The sequence below is a fragment of the Odocoileus virginianus genome, chromosome 21, assembly GCF_023699985.2.
Source record: "Odocoileus virginianus isolate 20LAN1187 ecotype Illinois chromosome 21, Ovbor_1.2, whole genome shotgun sequence".
NCBI classification, from domain to species: Eukaryota; Metazoa; Chordata; class Mammalia; order Artiodactyla; family Cervidae; genus Odocoileus; species Odocoileus virginianus.
Genome location: NC_069694.1, coordinates 7,220,113 through 7,238,847, shown reverse-complemented (window position 1 = coordinate 7,238,847; position 18,735 = coordinate 7,220,113). Strand labels below are relative to the sequence as shown.

Below are 18,735 nucleotides of genomic sequence, written 5' to 3'. Positions count from 1 at the left end.
TCTATACAATTTACCGCAGAGGTCAGGAAGGTTACAGATAGCTGTTTGTACTAGGTAAACATCTGTATCCTGTACTACCTCTTAATACACATTACAGGCATGTTTAATTAAAGTATCGGTACCAATATGCATTTCTGAATCTAAGCATGTTTATGTTGAATGTTTAATTATATAAAAAAGATCCCACAATATCTAAATCTATTGGCTTCTGAATTCTAAGACCTTTGAGAGGTTCCCTGAATCTACTGATGTAGTGAAGTTCAGCCAGCAATGAGCCCAAGTATGGACAGTGAGAGACTGACCAAAAAATGAACCTTCTCAGGACTTCCCTGGTGACCCAGGGGTTAAAAATCCACCTTCCACTCCAGGGGACACAGGTTCGATCCCTGGTCAGGGAACTAAGATCCAACATACCACAGGGTAACTAAGCCTGCATGCCTCAACTAAGACTCAATGTAGCCAAATAAATATATATAAAAAATACGAACCCCTATCTGTTGAGCTTGAGTTTAGACAATGAGTTTTGATAGGAAAAGTTCAGCTACTGTAGTATGACTGTATAGTCCTATATTTTATGTACCTGAGGGTTGTTACTAAAACATCTTACAAATATCATAAATATATGGTGTATAACAAAGTATGTCAAGAATATGATTCTATGGAAAAAAATATATTAGTATTCTTATACTATTCCAACTGAGGAAAGTTATCCTCCTACCAATGTTACATTCCTTTTTATCCTGCTGAAAAATTAAGAATATTGGGAGCTACAGATAAAAGATCCACCATCAAATAAAGAATGTAGTTGTTAAATAAACAAAAACTCAAACATTAAGGCCAGCTCATAAGTTTAACAAGAAGTATTGATCTCTGGCAGGAGTCAATGAAGTATTGAAAACAAGATCTCAAAACCCCTTAGTTCCTATTCTTTCAAGGTACTGGGAAAAGTAGTGTGGTCGAAGGATACCACTATGGGTGACCACATAAACTCTGGTTAAATGAAGAAAGTGAACAGAATCATTTCTGGAGAGAGGAAGCACAGTAAGTATAGGCACACACACGTACAGTATGTAGTATAATTAATGTACTGACGTGGGTTTTCACTCCTGTCATGAAACTGTGATAAGAATCTGGATGGGAGAAACTCTTTGAAAATTTACCTTATTCTTTACTGGGTCAATATTCTTTACTGGTGTGACAGAAATAATTCTTACAGGGTTCTCCTCATTTTCACTAACACCAGTTTCTGCTGCCTCTGAACTCTGTTCCCTGTTGAAGAGAAACAAACCAAAGCTTCTTTATTTGATCACATGAATACAAAGTTTACTCTCTCACTATACCAGTAAGAAAACAGGAGGCTTAGACTGGCTTAGAAGGCTGGCCAAGTTAGCAAGACTCTTATCTGTGGCTGCAGCCTATTGCCCTATTACACCAAGTTACCAATTTCCATTTAACCTTACTAATGTAAGAAAGAAATGCCTGCCTAAAATCACCTGATAGATTAGTTGTCAAGAAACAAACAACATAATTATTCTATAAGCCTATCCGTTGGGGGTGAAAAACGCTAAAACCAAGCAAAAGCAAGCAGATTAAGACTATCAGTCTGTGTTCTTAATTAGCTCTGTAAGACAGGGGGCTGCTAGAAAAGGCCACGGGAGACATGTTTGACGCCCACCATCCATGTAAACCACTGATGTCCCACATTAATATTTTTATATCTTTGGATACTACAGCTAAAAATGTGTTTAAAGCACTACTGGTTGAATTTATTCTTAAAATATCATGAATCAGAATGAAATCTTTAAAAGCCTCATTATTCAGTGTTCGTAAGAGTAGGGTCAGGTGGAAATTTTTATGCAGTAGCTAAGACAGTAAACACCTGACACGTGAAACATAGAATCTTTAATAATAAGTAGAAAATGTTATTAACAATGTTACCTTTATTCATGCTATACTAAATCTCTTGAGTTAAAAAGCATATAAATAAATTTTTTAAAAGTTATATATTTTCAGTTTTTCTAAGTGTTAAATTTGCACATACACACACACTTCCAAGTAAATTAGTTTCACTGTACCACACATTTCTAACTTTTCCATACATTTAGAATGCTAAACGATTTCCCAATGTGCACTGTACACTCAAGCACCATCATTAATCATCCTAAAATTCAGCATTATGTTTTTCACTAAGATGTTCCCTAAAGTCCATTTTTGTGATGTGCTTTAAGAAAAGGATGAATCAAGTAGTGAGCAACTGTAACAAAAACAACTGAAGAAAAAAAATTGCCTTGGTCGATTTCCGGTGGAAGGGTTCAGCTCTGAATTTACATTAATATTGCTTCCGGTCTCAGCTCCAGTGCTTCTAACATACGGTTTCCTTCCCGTTGCTGACAAAGGCTTGTTTACAGCACCTAGCACTCCAGCAGGTTTTGGCTAGAAATTACATATATGCATGTTATTTTATACCTTACTAAAAGGAATACATACAAATTTATACATATGTAAAGGATTATTGTTTTGCTTAAGCCCAGGAATTGTTGTTAAAACAGTTGCTGTTGGCAAGTTAAATCCTAAATTTATTAGAAATGATAATTCTGTAATACTGTGTATGAACATAATTTGAAGTCAGAAGTATTACTTCTTTTAAAAATAACTATGCAAAAAAAACACCTATGCAATATTTAATTATTCTTTATTGTTCAGTTAAAATAAAAAGTACCCCTAAAACACAGTGAAATACATAATGAGTAAGACAGAGTAAAATGACTTACAGATAAAAACTACTGAGTGTATATAGTTTTAACAGTTTAGATACTTTATCAAATATTAAATTTCCTTTTTCCTTTTGCTCTTTTAGATGTCATATTACCTTTATAGGATATAAACTAACATTAGTACTTTAAAATTATTTCTTTTCTTTTTCTTACACATCTAAATGTATTATATCATTTTTCAGGGAAATCTGCTTTGTGAATTCTAAATAACTTGAACCCTATCTGTACTGACGAGGACACATGGTTTTAACTCAAAAGTGGTTCATGGCAGAAAAAAGCCCAAGAGAACAAATGCTTTAGATGCTACAATCCGCAACATGATGTCTAAGAATCAGGAACTATAAAATCTGAGGGACATTTAACGGTTAGCAGTAATACACACAGGAGGTAAAGATCCCCCAATTATCTAGTATATAATACCTTTCCTGTTAACAGAAGTACTCTTGTCTCTTCTGAAATATAACTCTTGTCATTACAGAAGTCCTATCAAAAAAAAAAAAAAAGCAAACGTGAACATGTATATTTTTGTTGTTCATAAAACTTTTCAGGCATTATGCCTTACAGTAACAGGTTCATTTATGCTATGAAACCTATCAAATCATCAAAGCATATTTCATGAACCATACTGTAAGTTTAGTTTTAAAATTAAATCAAGTGACACACAAGACTTAGTCAAATTTAGAGATAAATTACGCAAATCATTTTTTGTTTTTGGCTGTGCCACATGGCTTGTGGGATCTTAGTTCCCTGACCAGGGACTGAATCCAGGATATTGGCAGTGAAAGTATGGAATTCTAACCACTGGATCGTGAAGGAATTCCCTTAAATCACATTTAAAATAAAATATACTTCTATTACAGTTTCCAGTTTACTCAATGAACTGTGTTCACCTACACTCTATTATAAAATTTACTTCTTTTTTTGGCTGTGTCACACATGTGGGATCTTTCCCACCAGGGGTTGAACACAACCCCTGCAATAGACATGCAGAGCTTTTAACCACTACACTACCAGGGAATTTACTTCTGTGCTCCTAAAGCACCCAAAATGGTACTATGCATATATCAGGCACTTAACACTCACTAAAAGAACCCCACGTAGGATCTCAAGAAAACTGTTTTTGTTTGGTTTCTAAGTTGTGTCTGACTCTTTTGCAAATCCATGGACGGTAGCTCACCCAGGCTCCTTTGTATATAGGACTTCCCAGGTAAAAATACTGGAGTGGATTGCCATTTCCTTCTCCAGGGGATCTTTCCAGTCCAGGGATCAAACTCCTTTCTCCTGCATTGGCAGTGGATTCTTTACCACTGAACCACCAGGGAACTCTCAAGAAAATTATCCTTACTGAAACAAAAAAAACTTTTACTTTAATTAAAAATATTTTGTTTCTTAGAACCATAAGTAGACTGTGCAAATCATAAAGGTAAATACACCATCAAAATCTAATAGTCGATCATAATGTTCTTGGGCTGCAGTAATATTAACTAGTTAATAAATGAATTTAAACCAAACGTGGACACTGATGATACTTTCTTAAAAGTTATATCTATAAAAAACTTAAAGAGTTCAATCTGATCACGTGGTGCCTCTCTCTGTTAATTACTCTGGGAATAGCACAAGTAAACCACAAGTCACAGAAGCAAAATGATCTATTATCATCCGGATGTTCATCATTTCTAAGTAATCACCTTAAAAATTATTTTTTCTTTTATTAAGTTGACCCTCACACTAGTGTCATAGAAGAGAACAAAACGGCTTAAATGTGCCTATGAAGAAATCACACTTTCGATATGCACTCTAGGCAAGCCTGTATCTTTCTTTTCTTCCTTACAAAGGCTTCTATGCAGCCAAAATAAATGTTACATCAAGATATACTGTAATACCACTAGGCTCACGATCTTAATATCCCTAATATTCTTGTGTTTGAACTTACACCATATGAAAAGCAGTATATTGGAAAAGGAAATGAGGAAAGATGCTCATTGAAAATGGAAAACTAAATTATTATTATGAAGGTTAAAAACATTCTAAGTTTCATATCAAAACAAAAATCAATTAGAATGAGATATAGTAACGAACAGCAATGCAAATTCTTGACGACAGGACTATTATTGTATGTAAATTCTATATAGATACTATTCTAATCATAATAGCCCTGGGTCAGCAATAAAGTAAATTTAAATTCAAGAGCTCATGTAGGAGTATTTATAAAGACCAGTAAATTCAATTAGAAAGCAAGTAACTTTGCAATCTTTATTATTCCTATTAAAACCAGGCATAAATTCTAAGTATTAGACCATTAAAGAAAACTGGATACAAATTTTTGTTTAAATTTTTAAATGCCATATTTTTTTCATTAAAAATATTGATGTTTTTTAAAAAAACAAACGACAGGAAAGTTAAAACTTCAAAATATCACCTTCAAGTGGATAATAAATAAAATGCAATCTGTTTAAAAAAGAAAAAAAGAAAAAAGTCTTAAAATCCAAATTAGCTGGAAAAATTTAAAGAGCTATTAATTGGCTGAAAAATTTACTTACATGGAAAACTTCATTTGTTGATAGCAGAATAAACATACTATGTATTATTAATAATGTTATTATTATTGTTCAGTCGCTAAGTCAGGTCCTACTCTTTTGCAGCCCCATGGACTGCCTGCTAGGCTCCTCTGTCCATGAGATTTCCCAAGCAAGAGTATTGAACTGGGTTGCTACTTCCTTCTCCAGGAGGTCTTCCCAACGCAGAGACAGAACCCACGTCTCCTGCATTGGCAGGTGGATTCTTTACCACCGGCCACCTGGGAAGCCCCATTACTAACGATACCACTAATTAACGCTTCCTTTTGACTAATTCTCATAGACCTAGGCATACTAGTAATAGTTCACAGGTATCATCATCATCCGCATTTTAGAGATGAAGAAATTGAAGCTTAGAAGAGTTAACCTGGGCGTGTGTTCAGTGGTTCAGCTGTGTCTGACTCTCTGTGACCCCACGGACTGCAGCCTACCAGGCTCCTCTGTCCATGGGATTTTCCCAGCAAGAATACTGGAGCGGGCTGCCACTTCCTCCTCCAGGGGATCTTCCCGACCCAGGCATCAGACCTGTGTCTCCTGCATCGCAGGCAGACCCTTTACCACTGAGCCACCCGGGAAGCCTGTTAACTTCGAATCCAGGCTGTCAGCTGCCAAGACCGATTCCATTCATACTAACACTTTATTTCATATGCAGATGTGTATAATTTACACTCTGCCAAACATTTTGTTTACTTGTCTGAAAAAAGATTAACAGTGTTTTAACAGGACGAGATGAAGACAGGTTAAGAAATCTGAAAATCCCTCTTACATGTCAGAAATACCCAGAAGGAATAGCTCACACAGGCACACCACCAAGCTTGAGTGGTATTATCTACTCTGTAAGGTGAGAATGACATTTTTCAGGCTTTGGAAGACAGTCTCCCCTTTCTTGATAAACTCACAGAGGTATTTTTTTTTACTTTGTAGTCAAGACAGTCTAGTATTTGCCACCAGGATGACAGTAACAAATTCAAATTAAGTTCAGTATGGTAGGAAAATGAAGAGAAGAAAGTTACCTTTTCAGGTTGTGTAAAAAATTTCACTGGCAGGACTGGATCCTTTGGAGACTCTGCATTGCACAAAGCACTTTTACTATTTATCACGCACAGGGCCACATCACACACTGTGTAAAGTTTCTAGGGAGGAAACAAATCACGTAACTTTCAGGAGTGCAAAATAAGCACAGGTACCAATTCTACCCAATAGGTAACATGGAATCAACACAGTAACATGGGGCTACTGTTTATCCCTTGAACATTCTGCATGCTGTCCCTGGCACTTCTGATGTAGCCTCCCAGTAACAAGAACAAAAAAGTCCCCTTCATTTTACTTTAACATGAATGCCAAGTATGCATTAAAAACAACAAACCAAACTAAAGGAAACATACAAGAAGACTATCTACTGGTCTGTAACACTTACTTACTAGTTCTTAAGACAGCATAGTTATAAATTTCATTAGTTCTTATCCCCATGCTCTGTACATATTTTAATATCTTTTTCAGAGTAATAAACATTTTTCAAAATTCAATGTAATGAAAGAAAAAGTACATATTTTTATAAACTCTAAGTATATATTTTTATAAACTCTAAGTATATATTTTATAAGCAGTCTGTAATCTATCTACTATACAACAGGAACAACAATTGGGACAAGGGTCACGTTGCTTTCCCCTGTAACTTCTTGACGTCACTGGCCTAGTTCTATCTTACCTCGTTTGTCTTGGACTCATCTGGAGACTGGGCATCTTTTGTTAGCTTGATGTTCTCTGCCATCTTTTTCATAAAGGCATGGCTATTATTTTCATTCTTTGTCATTAAAACTTCAAGCATGAACCAGAGGCACCTAAATGAAACATGTTTACTTAGTAAAGAGACTAATGGAAGGTTCTTTTGCTGAGTGGATTAGTTTACTGGCAAGTTCTGTTATTTGAGTATAAAGAGAGTAAAACGCTAATGATTAATAGAAATATCCTGTTAATAATATTCAATTAAAATAGAATATAACATCACAAATAACAAACATAAACATATAGCTTAATATGAGAAAGCCTGACAGTTTTATGAGGTATACACATGAAGAGTCACTCTATAGGTATTTAATAAACATTTAGATGACATAATGTGTGTTAATATCCAGCAATGACGAGCAAACCTGCATACAGCACAGTCTTGCCATTTTGACCATCTGGAAGCTGTTTATCCTATGATCTAGGGCTCGTACGTAATTTTACTGTGACATAACTCTGACTTTCATGTGTTATGAGACTGGTGTGCCTATAACCAGTAATTCAGCTAAATAGTCACATTTCAAATCATTTTTCTGTTTTCCACTTGTTATTTTATAGTCATTTAGTACATAAAAGTGTCTGGTGACACCTGAATTTCTAAGTAAAAGTGAATCCCAAATTGGGATGAAGATTAGGATCATCTGAGGAACTTACATTGCCAAATCTAGAATCAAAATCTATTATTAAGTTCCCATGATGATTTTTTAGGCAACCACCATGGACTTACTGTTTTACTCCATCAAGAGGAGAAAAAAATCACTTGACGATAATCTGTGTGTACTTCTTTGCCTATAGTACATACATATGTTTTAAAAGACTACTGTAAAGGAAAATTTAGCATTAGGTTGATGGAGTTTGCTTTTATAGACCTGTCTTGCAATAAATACTAAACTCAGTCCTTCAGGCTGTAATGAGAGAACACTAACAGTAACTTGAAACCATAAGAAATAAAAAACACTGGCAAAGGTAACATGGCTACAATACAAGGCCAGCACTGCTGAGCTTCTGATATGTAAATACTTTTTAGTTTTATTTATTTATCCCCCCTTTTAAATATATGATTTAAAATGCAAATGCAGGGAATTTCCTGGTGGCTCAATGGTAAAGAACCTGCCTGCCAATGCAGGAGACGAGTGTTTGACTCCTGACCCAGGAAGATCCTATATGCTGCAGGGCAATAAGCCCTGTACCCCAACTGTTAAGCCTGTGTGCCAGAGCCCAGGAACCACAACCGCTGAGCCCGTGCGCTGCGACTACTGAAGTCCATGCGCCTCAGAGCCTGTGCTCGGCTGAAGAGAGGCCACCACCGTAAGAAACCTGAGCACTGCCACTAGAGAGCAGACTCCACTCTCTGCAAACAGAGAAAAGCCTGCCAGCAACAAAGACCCAGCACAGCCAAAACAATTAAAATAAACGAAACGCATAAAAATAACCACATATATGTGAAAGGAAACAATATATGAGAGCAGAGAAGGAAGTGGCAACCCACTCCAGTCCTCTTGCTTGGAAAATCCCATGGATGGAGGAGCCTGGTATGCTACAGTCCATGGAGTTGCAAAGAGCTGGACACAACTGAGCGACTTCACATTTCACAAGAGCAGAGTATCTTTACACTAGTGAAATTAACTTGCTATTACTCAAAATAGGTTGTTACAACTTTAAGATCTTAAGAGTAATTATTAAGAAAATAACTAAAAAATATATCCAAAAGAATAAAAAAAGTTCCCTACAAAAAACAACTACAGCTGACCCTTGAATAACACAGGAGTTAGGGGTGCTGACCCTTCACACAGTAATTTGCATTTAACTGAGTCTTCGCCCACTGTGTAATCAGTTCCTCTGTATATGAAGTCTGTCTGTATCTGTGGGTCCACCAGCTGTGGATCTTGAGGCACTATAATATTATTATTGAAAAAATCTGCATGTAAGTGAACCTGCACAGTTCAAACCTGTTCACACTGTAAAGTTCAACTGTAAAGAGAAAAGCAAGAGGCAGTAATGGAGCAATTAAATAACAAAAACACATAAGGCAGGGAAAACTGACAGTTATACAGCAGAAGTAACTTTTCCCTTATCAGTAATTACTTTAAGTGAAAATAGATTAAATCTCCCAATTAAAAAGCAGAGAAGCAGAGTAGATTAAGGGAGAAAAAATGTCCATATATATCTTATCTATAAGAGACTCATTTCAGATACAAAAACACAAAGTAATTGAAAGTTAAAGGATGGGGAAAAAAATGCATTTCATACAAACAGTAACCAAAAGAGAGCTGGTGGCTATTTTGTAATTAGACAAACTGGATTGCAAAAGACCCAGAAGGACTGTATTTGAAGAGGATATGACTATTATAAACACAAACCTAACAACAGAGCCCCAAAACCTATGAAGCAAAAACTGACAGAAGTAAAGGGAGCAATACATGCTCCATGATAAGAGATTTCAATACCCTGTTTTCAGTCATGGACAGAAAACCAGAGAGGAGACCAGAGGGAAGACAGAGACCTGTACAACACTAAGCCAGTCAAACGCATCAGACACGACGGAACACTCCAGCCCACAGACTCCTCAGGTGGACTTGGGACATCCTCTAGGGCAGACCGTAGCCTTAACGGGCCTCGACATCCATTAGGCCACAAGGCTTAAAACCGGTCTTTTCTGACCAGAACAGCAGGAAACTAAAAGTTAGTAACAGAAGGAAAACGGAAAATTGGAAAACTCACACATACATGGAAATTAAACCACAGTCTCTCACTTTTTTTTGGCCATGTAGCTTGCAAGATCTTACGTCCCTGACCAGGGACTGAACCTGGGCCCTTTGCAATAGAAGCGTGGGGTCCTGAGCACTAGACGGCCAGGGAATCCCCAAACCACACTCTGAAAACAATCAATGGGTCAAAGAAGACATCACAAGAAGAATCAGAAAATACCTTAAGACAAATAAAAACACAGCATACCATGCTAATAGGATTCAGCACTGGCAATGCTGAAAGGGAAATTTATATCTGATAACAGCCTATATTAAAAAAAAGTCTTAATAATCTAACTGTATACTCTAAGAAACTGTACACCTTACCTAGAAAAAGAAAAGTTAACACTTCAAACTACACACTAACTTGAAATGTTTAAAGATATTCAAAAGCATTGCATACTAAGCAGAATCAAAAAGTATGTGCCAGTGATTTCAGTTCTAACTCGAATGACTTCAGTGCTCTTCCCACATCATTACTGTCTCTCTTAAGTCTAACCTTTTTCCACGTGATGGCCTTGAAACTAAAATAGGGCTCAAAGTTTCCTTAACACAGACCTAGTGTTCTAGGCAAACATATACACTACTTTTTTTGTTTTATCAGAGTGCTTTCTTGGAAATCCCCAATTTAAAAAAAAAAGACCTGCAAATAAAATATATTTATAAAATAAACAGAAATCAGAATTGGAAGACATTCTAGGAATTACCTATTTCATATCCTGTATTTTATGTATAAGGCAACTGAGGCAGAGAAGCTCAGAGAAGTAAAGCTTTTACTCACATAGCTGGGACTATGTCTCCTGAAAGAGCTACAGGAGGCAGAAATAAATGTTGATTACCACACGACTTAGTGACTGAACAACAACAACCTCAAATGAGATCAGAACTAAAAGGCGTCATGTCCCATATAGAAAATCACAGGTTTTTAAACACAAGCTGGAGGAACCAACGTAAAGGTACAAAGCGGAAGCACAGCGAAGGCGCAGCAGACACTGCTTTCAAGGTTCCTGGGGGCCGTCGGTAGATAATCCTAGACCACCCTGTACCTGTTTACTCACCATGCATCAACATACAAAGTTCTAGTTTACATAAAAACACTGAAGTATTTGCAATTGTTTACTTGCCTGTCTCTCCACCAGAGACAAACCTCTCTGTGACTGGTGTAACATATCTAATTTTGTATGACCATAGTCCTGCCACAGAGTATCTTTTATGTGTGTGCATACTTTTGAGGCATCTTTTGAGGTTGAAAGTGTAGCTTTACAGAGAGAAATTTTCCCTACATGGCTTTCACATGGCTTTCTAAATGATCAAACTGATGTAGCTGAAGCCTATTTTAATACAAACAGTAAAAATAACATAAAAACCAAATCAATCTATTTCAAAGACTCAGCTAAAGCTAACTGCAAACAACAGCAAACAAAACCACCAAATAGAACTTACTAGACAGAAACAATTTTGTAAGATGAAACTTACAAATTTACAATAAAAGAAAACCATAAAAATTTTTATTCTAATGGGGACAGTTAACAAAAAAATTTAGCCTTTTTTAAAAAGTAAAAATATTTTAAAAAATTCTTTAAAAATCAACATGACTTACTCTTTAATATCACGAAGCTGATCAACATCTTGTGATCTTGTAAAATCTGGATCATGAGCTAGCAGGTGAATCATATAAGGAACTACATACTCAGGCAACAGTGATAATAGTTTCTCTAGAGTGAAAACATTATTATTAACAATAGTAATAAGAGCTTTTATAAAAATCTCTCCCTAATTTAATGTTTTAACCACTTCAGTTAACATTTTTCCCTCAGTTATTCCCTCAGTTATATCATCTGGATGATACTGAAATACTTTTTTCAATTTTGAAGGCTACTAAAGACAAAGGATAATTTAAGATTGAGCCCCTGGCAAAGCTGGGGACTTTATTCTCCAACATCAGAGCAACGTGTTCAAATCAAGCCACGCTGCTCATCCTATAAGATAAAATGCAGTTCTTCCTTTTACACATTATAAACAGGACTCAGAAACTAAAATCTTAGATTTTACTTACATCTTAACTGCAACAGCAACATTCTATAAAAGTCCCAGTGTTATACACTGTTGGCCTGGCCATCTTATGGAAAAACGTGAATGAACTCACTGGCCAAGCCAATACAGCGGAAGCGCACGAACCCCTCCACAAACGGCTGCACTGACAGGCCTGTCTGCACAGCCAGCTCTCTGGAAGCTCTTACCAGTAGCCACGGGGTTCTGTTTGATGTACTCCCTGCGTATACTGATGTTTTTCAGCAAACACTGCCGCGCATGCGCTCTCCTCTCCTTCACCGGGTCTTTGGCACACAAGGCAAAGATGGCCATGTACTCCAGTGGGAGCAGTAACTTCACAAGCGCCTTGTGCAGCTTCTGAGCGAATATCTGCCTTACTTGATAGCACTCGTCCTACAGCGGCGCAAAACCGAAACTACTTAGAAGTATTACACTTTTAAAATCGCCAACAGAACCCCGTTCAGTTTTTTTAAAACTAGCAAACATTTACAAAAGAACACTTTAAGCATTTTTAATGTCTTCATTTAGAAAAAATATATAATTATACTAAGGAAGTAAATAACAATTGTGGGGAGATAACAGGTTAGAATAGTAATGACAGCAATCCCTTTTGTGCATACATCCACAGAGTAAGTGGATACTTAATCTGTATGAAGTAAATAATCTGTATTAATCAGTTTAAAGTTGAAGGCCAAGTAAATGACAAAATAAGACTGTTACTTACATTAATAACAAGTGCACAGAGCTGAAACTGTTCTGGGGTTATAATTTCATGGTAACAAGGTTCCTGAGCAAGCTTCATTATGGCACTACCAGCAGCTAATCGCAAGCGAGACATATCAGATTTACTATAAACAAACAAGAAAGAAATAAACATTTCCTATAACCATTATCATTCATAAAGCGCTTCGATCCCTTTTTGACTGTTAAGGTCTTTAGCATAATTTATACTTTAACTGACATAATGTACAAATATGAGAAAGATCCTTTGAGTCCTTGAACTCAACAGAGGGAAGAAGGCTCAAATCATTGTGACTATCTGATATTACATGTATCGGCCTTCATTAAAAATTTTTTATTTATTTATTTTATTCAGGTATAGCTGATTTATTATATTAATTTCAGATGTACAACATAGCGATTCAAAATTTTTATAGACCACACTCCACTCACAGCCATAAACGCGTGGCTGTGTCCCCATGGTGCACAGCGCACCCTAGCAGCTTCTCTTCTGTAGCGGTTTGTGCCTTTCATCCCCACCCGGCTCCTCCCTACTCCCGTGCCCCCAGCGGCAACCACTAGTCTGCTTTCTGTATCTGTGAGTCTCTTTGTCATATTCACTAGTTTTATGTTTTAGATTCCACATGTAAGTGATAACATACAATATGATATTTGACTTATTTCACTAAGCATAATACTCTCTAGGTCCATTCATGTTGTATTAAATGGCAAAATGTCATTCTTTTTAGTGGTTGCCTTCATTTTCACTTAACATTTTAGCTTAGATCCCCTACTATAAGGAACTCTGCTTTCATTTACAATAGCACCAACTGCAACACGAGCAAGAACCATTTACATTAGCAACTGTATTTCTCATTTTAACAGGCATTCACATGTATCAAAGAAAACTTGATACTTAAAACTGAGAAATTAAAATGCACTTATCATTTATAATCTGTTTTCCACAATTTTAAAATGCATACACGTATTTTACACAGGGGCTTCCTTGGTGGCTAAGATGGTGAAGAATCTGCCTGCAATGCAGGAGACCTGAGTCTGATCTGTGGGTTGGGAAGATACTGTGGAGGAGGGCATGGCAACCCACTCCAGCATTCTTGCCTAGAGAATCCCAAGGACAAGGAGCCTGGTGGGCTACAGTCCATGGTGTTGCAAAGAGTCGGACACGACTGAGTGACTAAGCGCACACACACATTTACACAGACGTAACAGAAGTCAATCTCAAGCCTAGACATGGCTGATGAAATAGAAGGGCTGTGAATTAGGAAGTGATCTGTACCCTAAAGGAGGTGGCATCAGACAAACATCTAAAAGGAAAGAATATGGAGGTGAGAGCCAGAGTCTCTCGGCTACTAGTCTCTGAGGCAGACTTTCTTTTCCAATAGGAAGTTTTCCAAGGGAACCTAGAAAGCCCAGGAACCCCCACTCCCCACCCAGTCAACTTTAACTACCTAAATAGCAAAACGTGACACTGATGTGGTGAAAGGACAATCTCCTTACTTCAACTGCTAAATGGAACATAACATAGCTTTAATATTTTAAAGACTTCAAAAAATGTGGAAAGCTGCCCTAAATCCACAAGGGACTGTTATTTACCATACAAGAGGAGAAAACATGGCACTCTTGGACCACATGACCATCAAAGTGAGCATCGGTAACAACGAAGGACTCTCAAATGGTTTCTGAAGCAAATGATTCAGGAATTTGAAAAAATTACTAATGCTGCTATCTGGGTACGTTACTCTGGAAGATGGGGAAACTGAGGCTTGGAAAATTGACTTATGCAAGTTTATACAACTAGTAAATGGAGCAGGGAGTTGTGTAAGCTTCTGATTCCAGAGTCCAAGCTAAACTATGGGAAACATAATGTCTAATTAAGACCTGCCTAATATTTCATAATATGCATGTTCCACAATTGACCATTCTCCTATCTTTTGAGATGAAAAAAAAAAAACAAACACTGGAAAGAACATGTTAGTATGTTTATTTTTATATGATTCTTTTAATTTCATGAACATAAAAATAAAGCCAAAGAATAATATTAATATTTTTAAAGACTCAGAAACAAAACGCCAAACTGTCCTGCCAAGACTATGCCCATTTATGTTCACAGGAGTAATGAGGGAAACCGTTTTCCCTGATCCCAGAGTAATGATTGCTTAAAAAATTTCTTTTTGATGATTTGATAGACAAGAGGTTCCACTTAAGTTAAAATTGTATTTATTGTATTTAGTGATGTCAAACATTTTTTTAAAGATAAACTGGCAAAATATACTCTTCATCCTTATTGGGGACCCTGCCTGTTTACCACTGATTTGTAAGAGCTCATTATTAAGCCTTCGCCACGCACTGTACATGGTTTCCCCAAATTTAAAATTTGCTGTCCCTACTCTTCAATTTGTTCAAGCAAAGCTACCCTTGGCTTATAATAAAAATAGTTTTTGATTGTTTTCTCCGGATTATCAAAGCATTCAGCATCTCTACTGAATGTAATTGTGCATTTCCTATCTCCTCCAATAGAATACATATTCCTTAGAGGAAGAAATTATTGTATGTTTAAAAGGTTGGCAGTACCTGGCATGACAGTGTTCAATAAATACTGAAAGCATAAATGAATAGTTAAGTCTATCCTCTAACTCAAATTTTAAAGAATGCATCACAAGTAGAATTTTTCAGTTATTTCACATGAAAACCAGTAAATGAAAAATTTGACTTTTATTTTCATCTTAAAAGGTATAGTAAGAAGAAATCGTGATTTCACAAGATTTGAAGACTGAACATGTGTAGAAATGGAAACAAATTTTTTTGGGGGGCATTTGCAGAACCTTGTATAGTCTTCTGCAAACCACCAAGAGGGTGCAACTCTTTCTTCTTTGAATCTACACTGAAATTTTTATTCCTTTCATGACACCAAAACACTATGCTTGTTCAATCACTATACTTACAGGGTAAGTTGCTTAAAGGCAGGAACTGAATTTTATCTGTTTTTACTGCAATGCTTTTCATAGTGTTTGACAAATATTCAACAAATATTTGTTCAATTGATTCAAATGTTGAAGCTAACTGTAACACCGTTATAGTGATTATGACTACAAATTTACTGGAAAAAGGTCAGTCTTGAGAAATGAAAATACACCATTATTGAGATACAAACCCAAAGTAAGCACATAACTTAAACACAAAACATATAGTGCAATTATAACTGCTAATATTAAGTAAATAATTCTTATGTAAGCTCTACCAACATCTTGAAGCTAAAAAAAACTGGAAAGGAAGAAAAATCTCACCTGATCCTCTTCTGCTCTGTCAGGTCACCCTCACTAACCAACATTGCTGATAATAACCGAAGAGTTGAATTGGCAGATTTAGACTGGTTGTTTTTCATACCCAACAGCCATCTTACCAGAAGTTTAATTGCCTGTACCTATAAAATATTAACATGCTAAAAAAAGAAAGCAACTTAAAATTCCACTTAAAGGGAAGATTTATGTTAATTAGATTAGTGAGATTACTTAACTGCCAGCAGACATGTTTTATTAAATAAGTCTGTAGGATAATAATAATGAGAACTAATACTTATTCTGTTTATGCCAGGTGCTTTACCCAGATTTGTACATGTTATTTTATTTAATCTCCCAAACAACTCTGTGAGGGAGATATTCTTATTTCTAATAAATAAGGCAACTTAAGACACATTACTATGATAGATAGCTTGCCCAGGCTCTGGCTTCTGAATTCAGATTTTTCACACCTGGACACTTGCTTTTCAAATCATTTAAAAGTACTGATATGTTTTTAAAAAATAACTAAACTACACAGATTGTAGTAGTTAAAAATAACTAGATAGACTTTAATATTTCTTGTAGTACTGAAGAGCTATTTTGATCAAAAAACCCAGGAGATTTTGTAATTATTTGTAGTCATAATTGCTTGGAGCCTTATACTCAAGACTGTTATGAAATGTATGCAAGAACTAGCTAAAGGATGCAGATATCATTTACTACATTTATTTATTGACAACCTGGAAAAAGGAACTGATGGAATAAATGATGCCTATGAAGCTATTCAAGGTGAGACAGATTATCAAATAAGATGATAAAGAGGTTTTGTTTCGAATCCCAAGACTACCACTTTAAAAATTAGCTTTACTGAGGGATAATTTACATCTATCAAAAGTTACCAATATGATGACAGTCATCTGTTTCTGCCAAATAAATATTCATATGCCTGTAGATAAAAAGTGATAATGAGGCTAGACCTGAGCTGCTTCTGACATCAATATTCTACAATCTCTATGTAAAACAGCCTCACTGAAATCATTTCAGCAAGGCAGGAAAACAAGCTGACATATATCTATATGTAACCAACTTTAACAACAACTGTAATTTGAGAAACACACAACCTTAGGTTTAAAAATAAAGCACCTTATTTAAAATGCTTTTTAAGTGTTAGGTTTTTTTTAAAGGATATCTATAAATGTTCATTATTTCAGCATAACAGTCATCAAGTTCTACTCAATTTTACCTTTGCTAGTACTTCAGGGGAAACCTCTTCATCTGGAGACCATAATTTTCCATTCTTCTCACCTGTTGACTACAGACAATTGAATAAATTTAACTTTTAGGAAAAAATTTTAAATTTTGCTCATTAAGGTTTTCATGCTGAACAACACTGTGCTCTAGGGACCCCACAAGAAAGGCACCAAATAGGGACTGGAAAAGAAGAACAAAGTTGGAGGGCTGAAACTTCCTGACTTTGAAACTTAAATTACAAATCTATAGTAACTAAGACAGCACGTGTGGCACTGAGATAATTACGGACACACAGACCAAGAGGACGAGACAGACAACCCTCACGTACATGTTCAACTGATTTAAACAAGAGTGCTAACACCAATTATTGGGAAAACAACAGAATCCTCAACTAATGGGGCTGGCAAAACTAGATGTAGCCACAAGCAAAGGAATGAAGCTGAACTGTTATATATGAAAATTAACTTGAAAAATGGATCAAAGATCTTAAGAGTTACAACTAAAAAAACTCTCATAAGGTACAGGGGAAAATCTTTCTATTCTTGGATTCAGTATATAAATATTCAGAATATATAAAGAATTTTTACAACTCAACAACAACAAACTATTCAATTCAAAGTGGGCAAAAGACTCAATATTCAAAGAAGATATACAAACAGCCAATAAGCACATTAAAAAAAAAAATCACTAGCCATTAGGGACACAAACCAAAACCGTAAGATATTACTTTGCAACTACCAGGATGACTATGATCAAAAAGCCAAGTAAAGAATAAGTGTTAGCCAAGATGTATAGAAAATGGAAGGTTTGTGTATGGCTGCTGGGAATATAAAATGGTATAGACACTGTGGAAAAATGTTCAGCAGTCCCTCAAAAAGGTTACCATAGAATGATCATGTGATTCAGCAATTCCACTCTTAGGCATATATCCCAAAAATCTGAAAACAGGGATTCAAATGTTCATGTCAGCATTATTCACAACAGTCAAAGGGTAGAAAACACCCAAGTATATATCAAATAGATGAATAAACAAAATGTAGGTTAAACATACAATGGAATATTACTGTGGCACAAAATGAAGTTCTGATACATACTATAACATAGATACATCTTGAAACCATTATATTGAGAGAAATAAGCCAGATGCAAAAGGATAAATGTTGTATGAGAAGAAGGTATCTAGAATAAGCAAATTCATAAACCAGGCAAGTAGAATAAATGTTACCAGAGGTTGGCGGGGAGGAGGTAATGGGGAGTTACTCGTTAATGGATGTAGAGTTTCTCTCTGAAATGATAAAGTTCTGAAAACAGGTAGTGGCAATGCTTACACAACAATGTGGATGTATATTTTAGGTGGTGTCTTGAACCACTGTGGAGATTTACTTGGCCTTCCTGGGTTATCCCTTGTGTACATGGGTGTACACATATGTTATCAAACTTGTTTGTTTTTAATAAAACAAGAAACCAATAAGAACATGGGTGTGTATAATGTAAGTGAACTGCATATGTAAGTGGGGTAAAATGGCAAAGT

General features: G+C 35.9%; 1 protein-coding gene across 3 annotated transcripts in view; it reads right to left on the bottom strand.

Annotated features, from left to right (window-relative positions):
- PDS5A (PDS5 cohesin associated factor A) overlaps positions 1-18,735 on the bottom strand; it is a 119,861-nt gene that overhangs the window by 14,230 nt on the left and 86,896 nt on the right. For all 3 annotated transcript variants that reach the window (XM_020878931.2, XM_070451996.1, XM_070451998.1), the window contains exons 22-31: positions 17,197-17,265; positions 15,960-16,096; positions 12,659-12,782; positions 12,123-12,327; positions 11,483-11,597; positions 7,059-7,191; positions 6,364-6,483; positions 3,195-3,257; positions 2,288-2,433; positions 1,161-1,269 (exon numbers count right to left, since the gene is read on the bottom strand). In XM_020878931.2, coding sequence (XP_020734590.1) covers positions 1,161-1,269; positions 2,288-2,433; positions 3,195-3,257; positions 6,364-6,483; positions 7,059-7,191; positions 11,483-11,597; positions 12,123-12,327; positions 12,659-12,782; positions 15,960-16,096; positions 17,197-17,265 — 1,221 coding nt within the window. The remainder of the gene's footprint in view (positions 1-1,160; positions 1,270-2,287; positions 2,434-3,194; positions 3,258-6,363; positions 6,484-7,058; positions 7,192-11,482; positions 11,598-12,122; positions 12,328-12,658; positions 12,783-15,959; positions 16,097-17,196; positions 17,266-18,735) is intronic.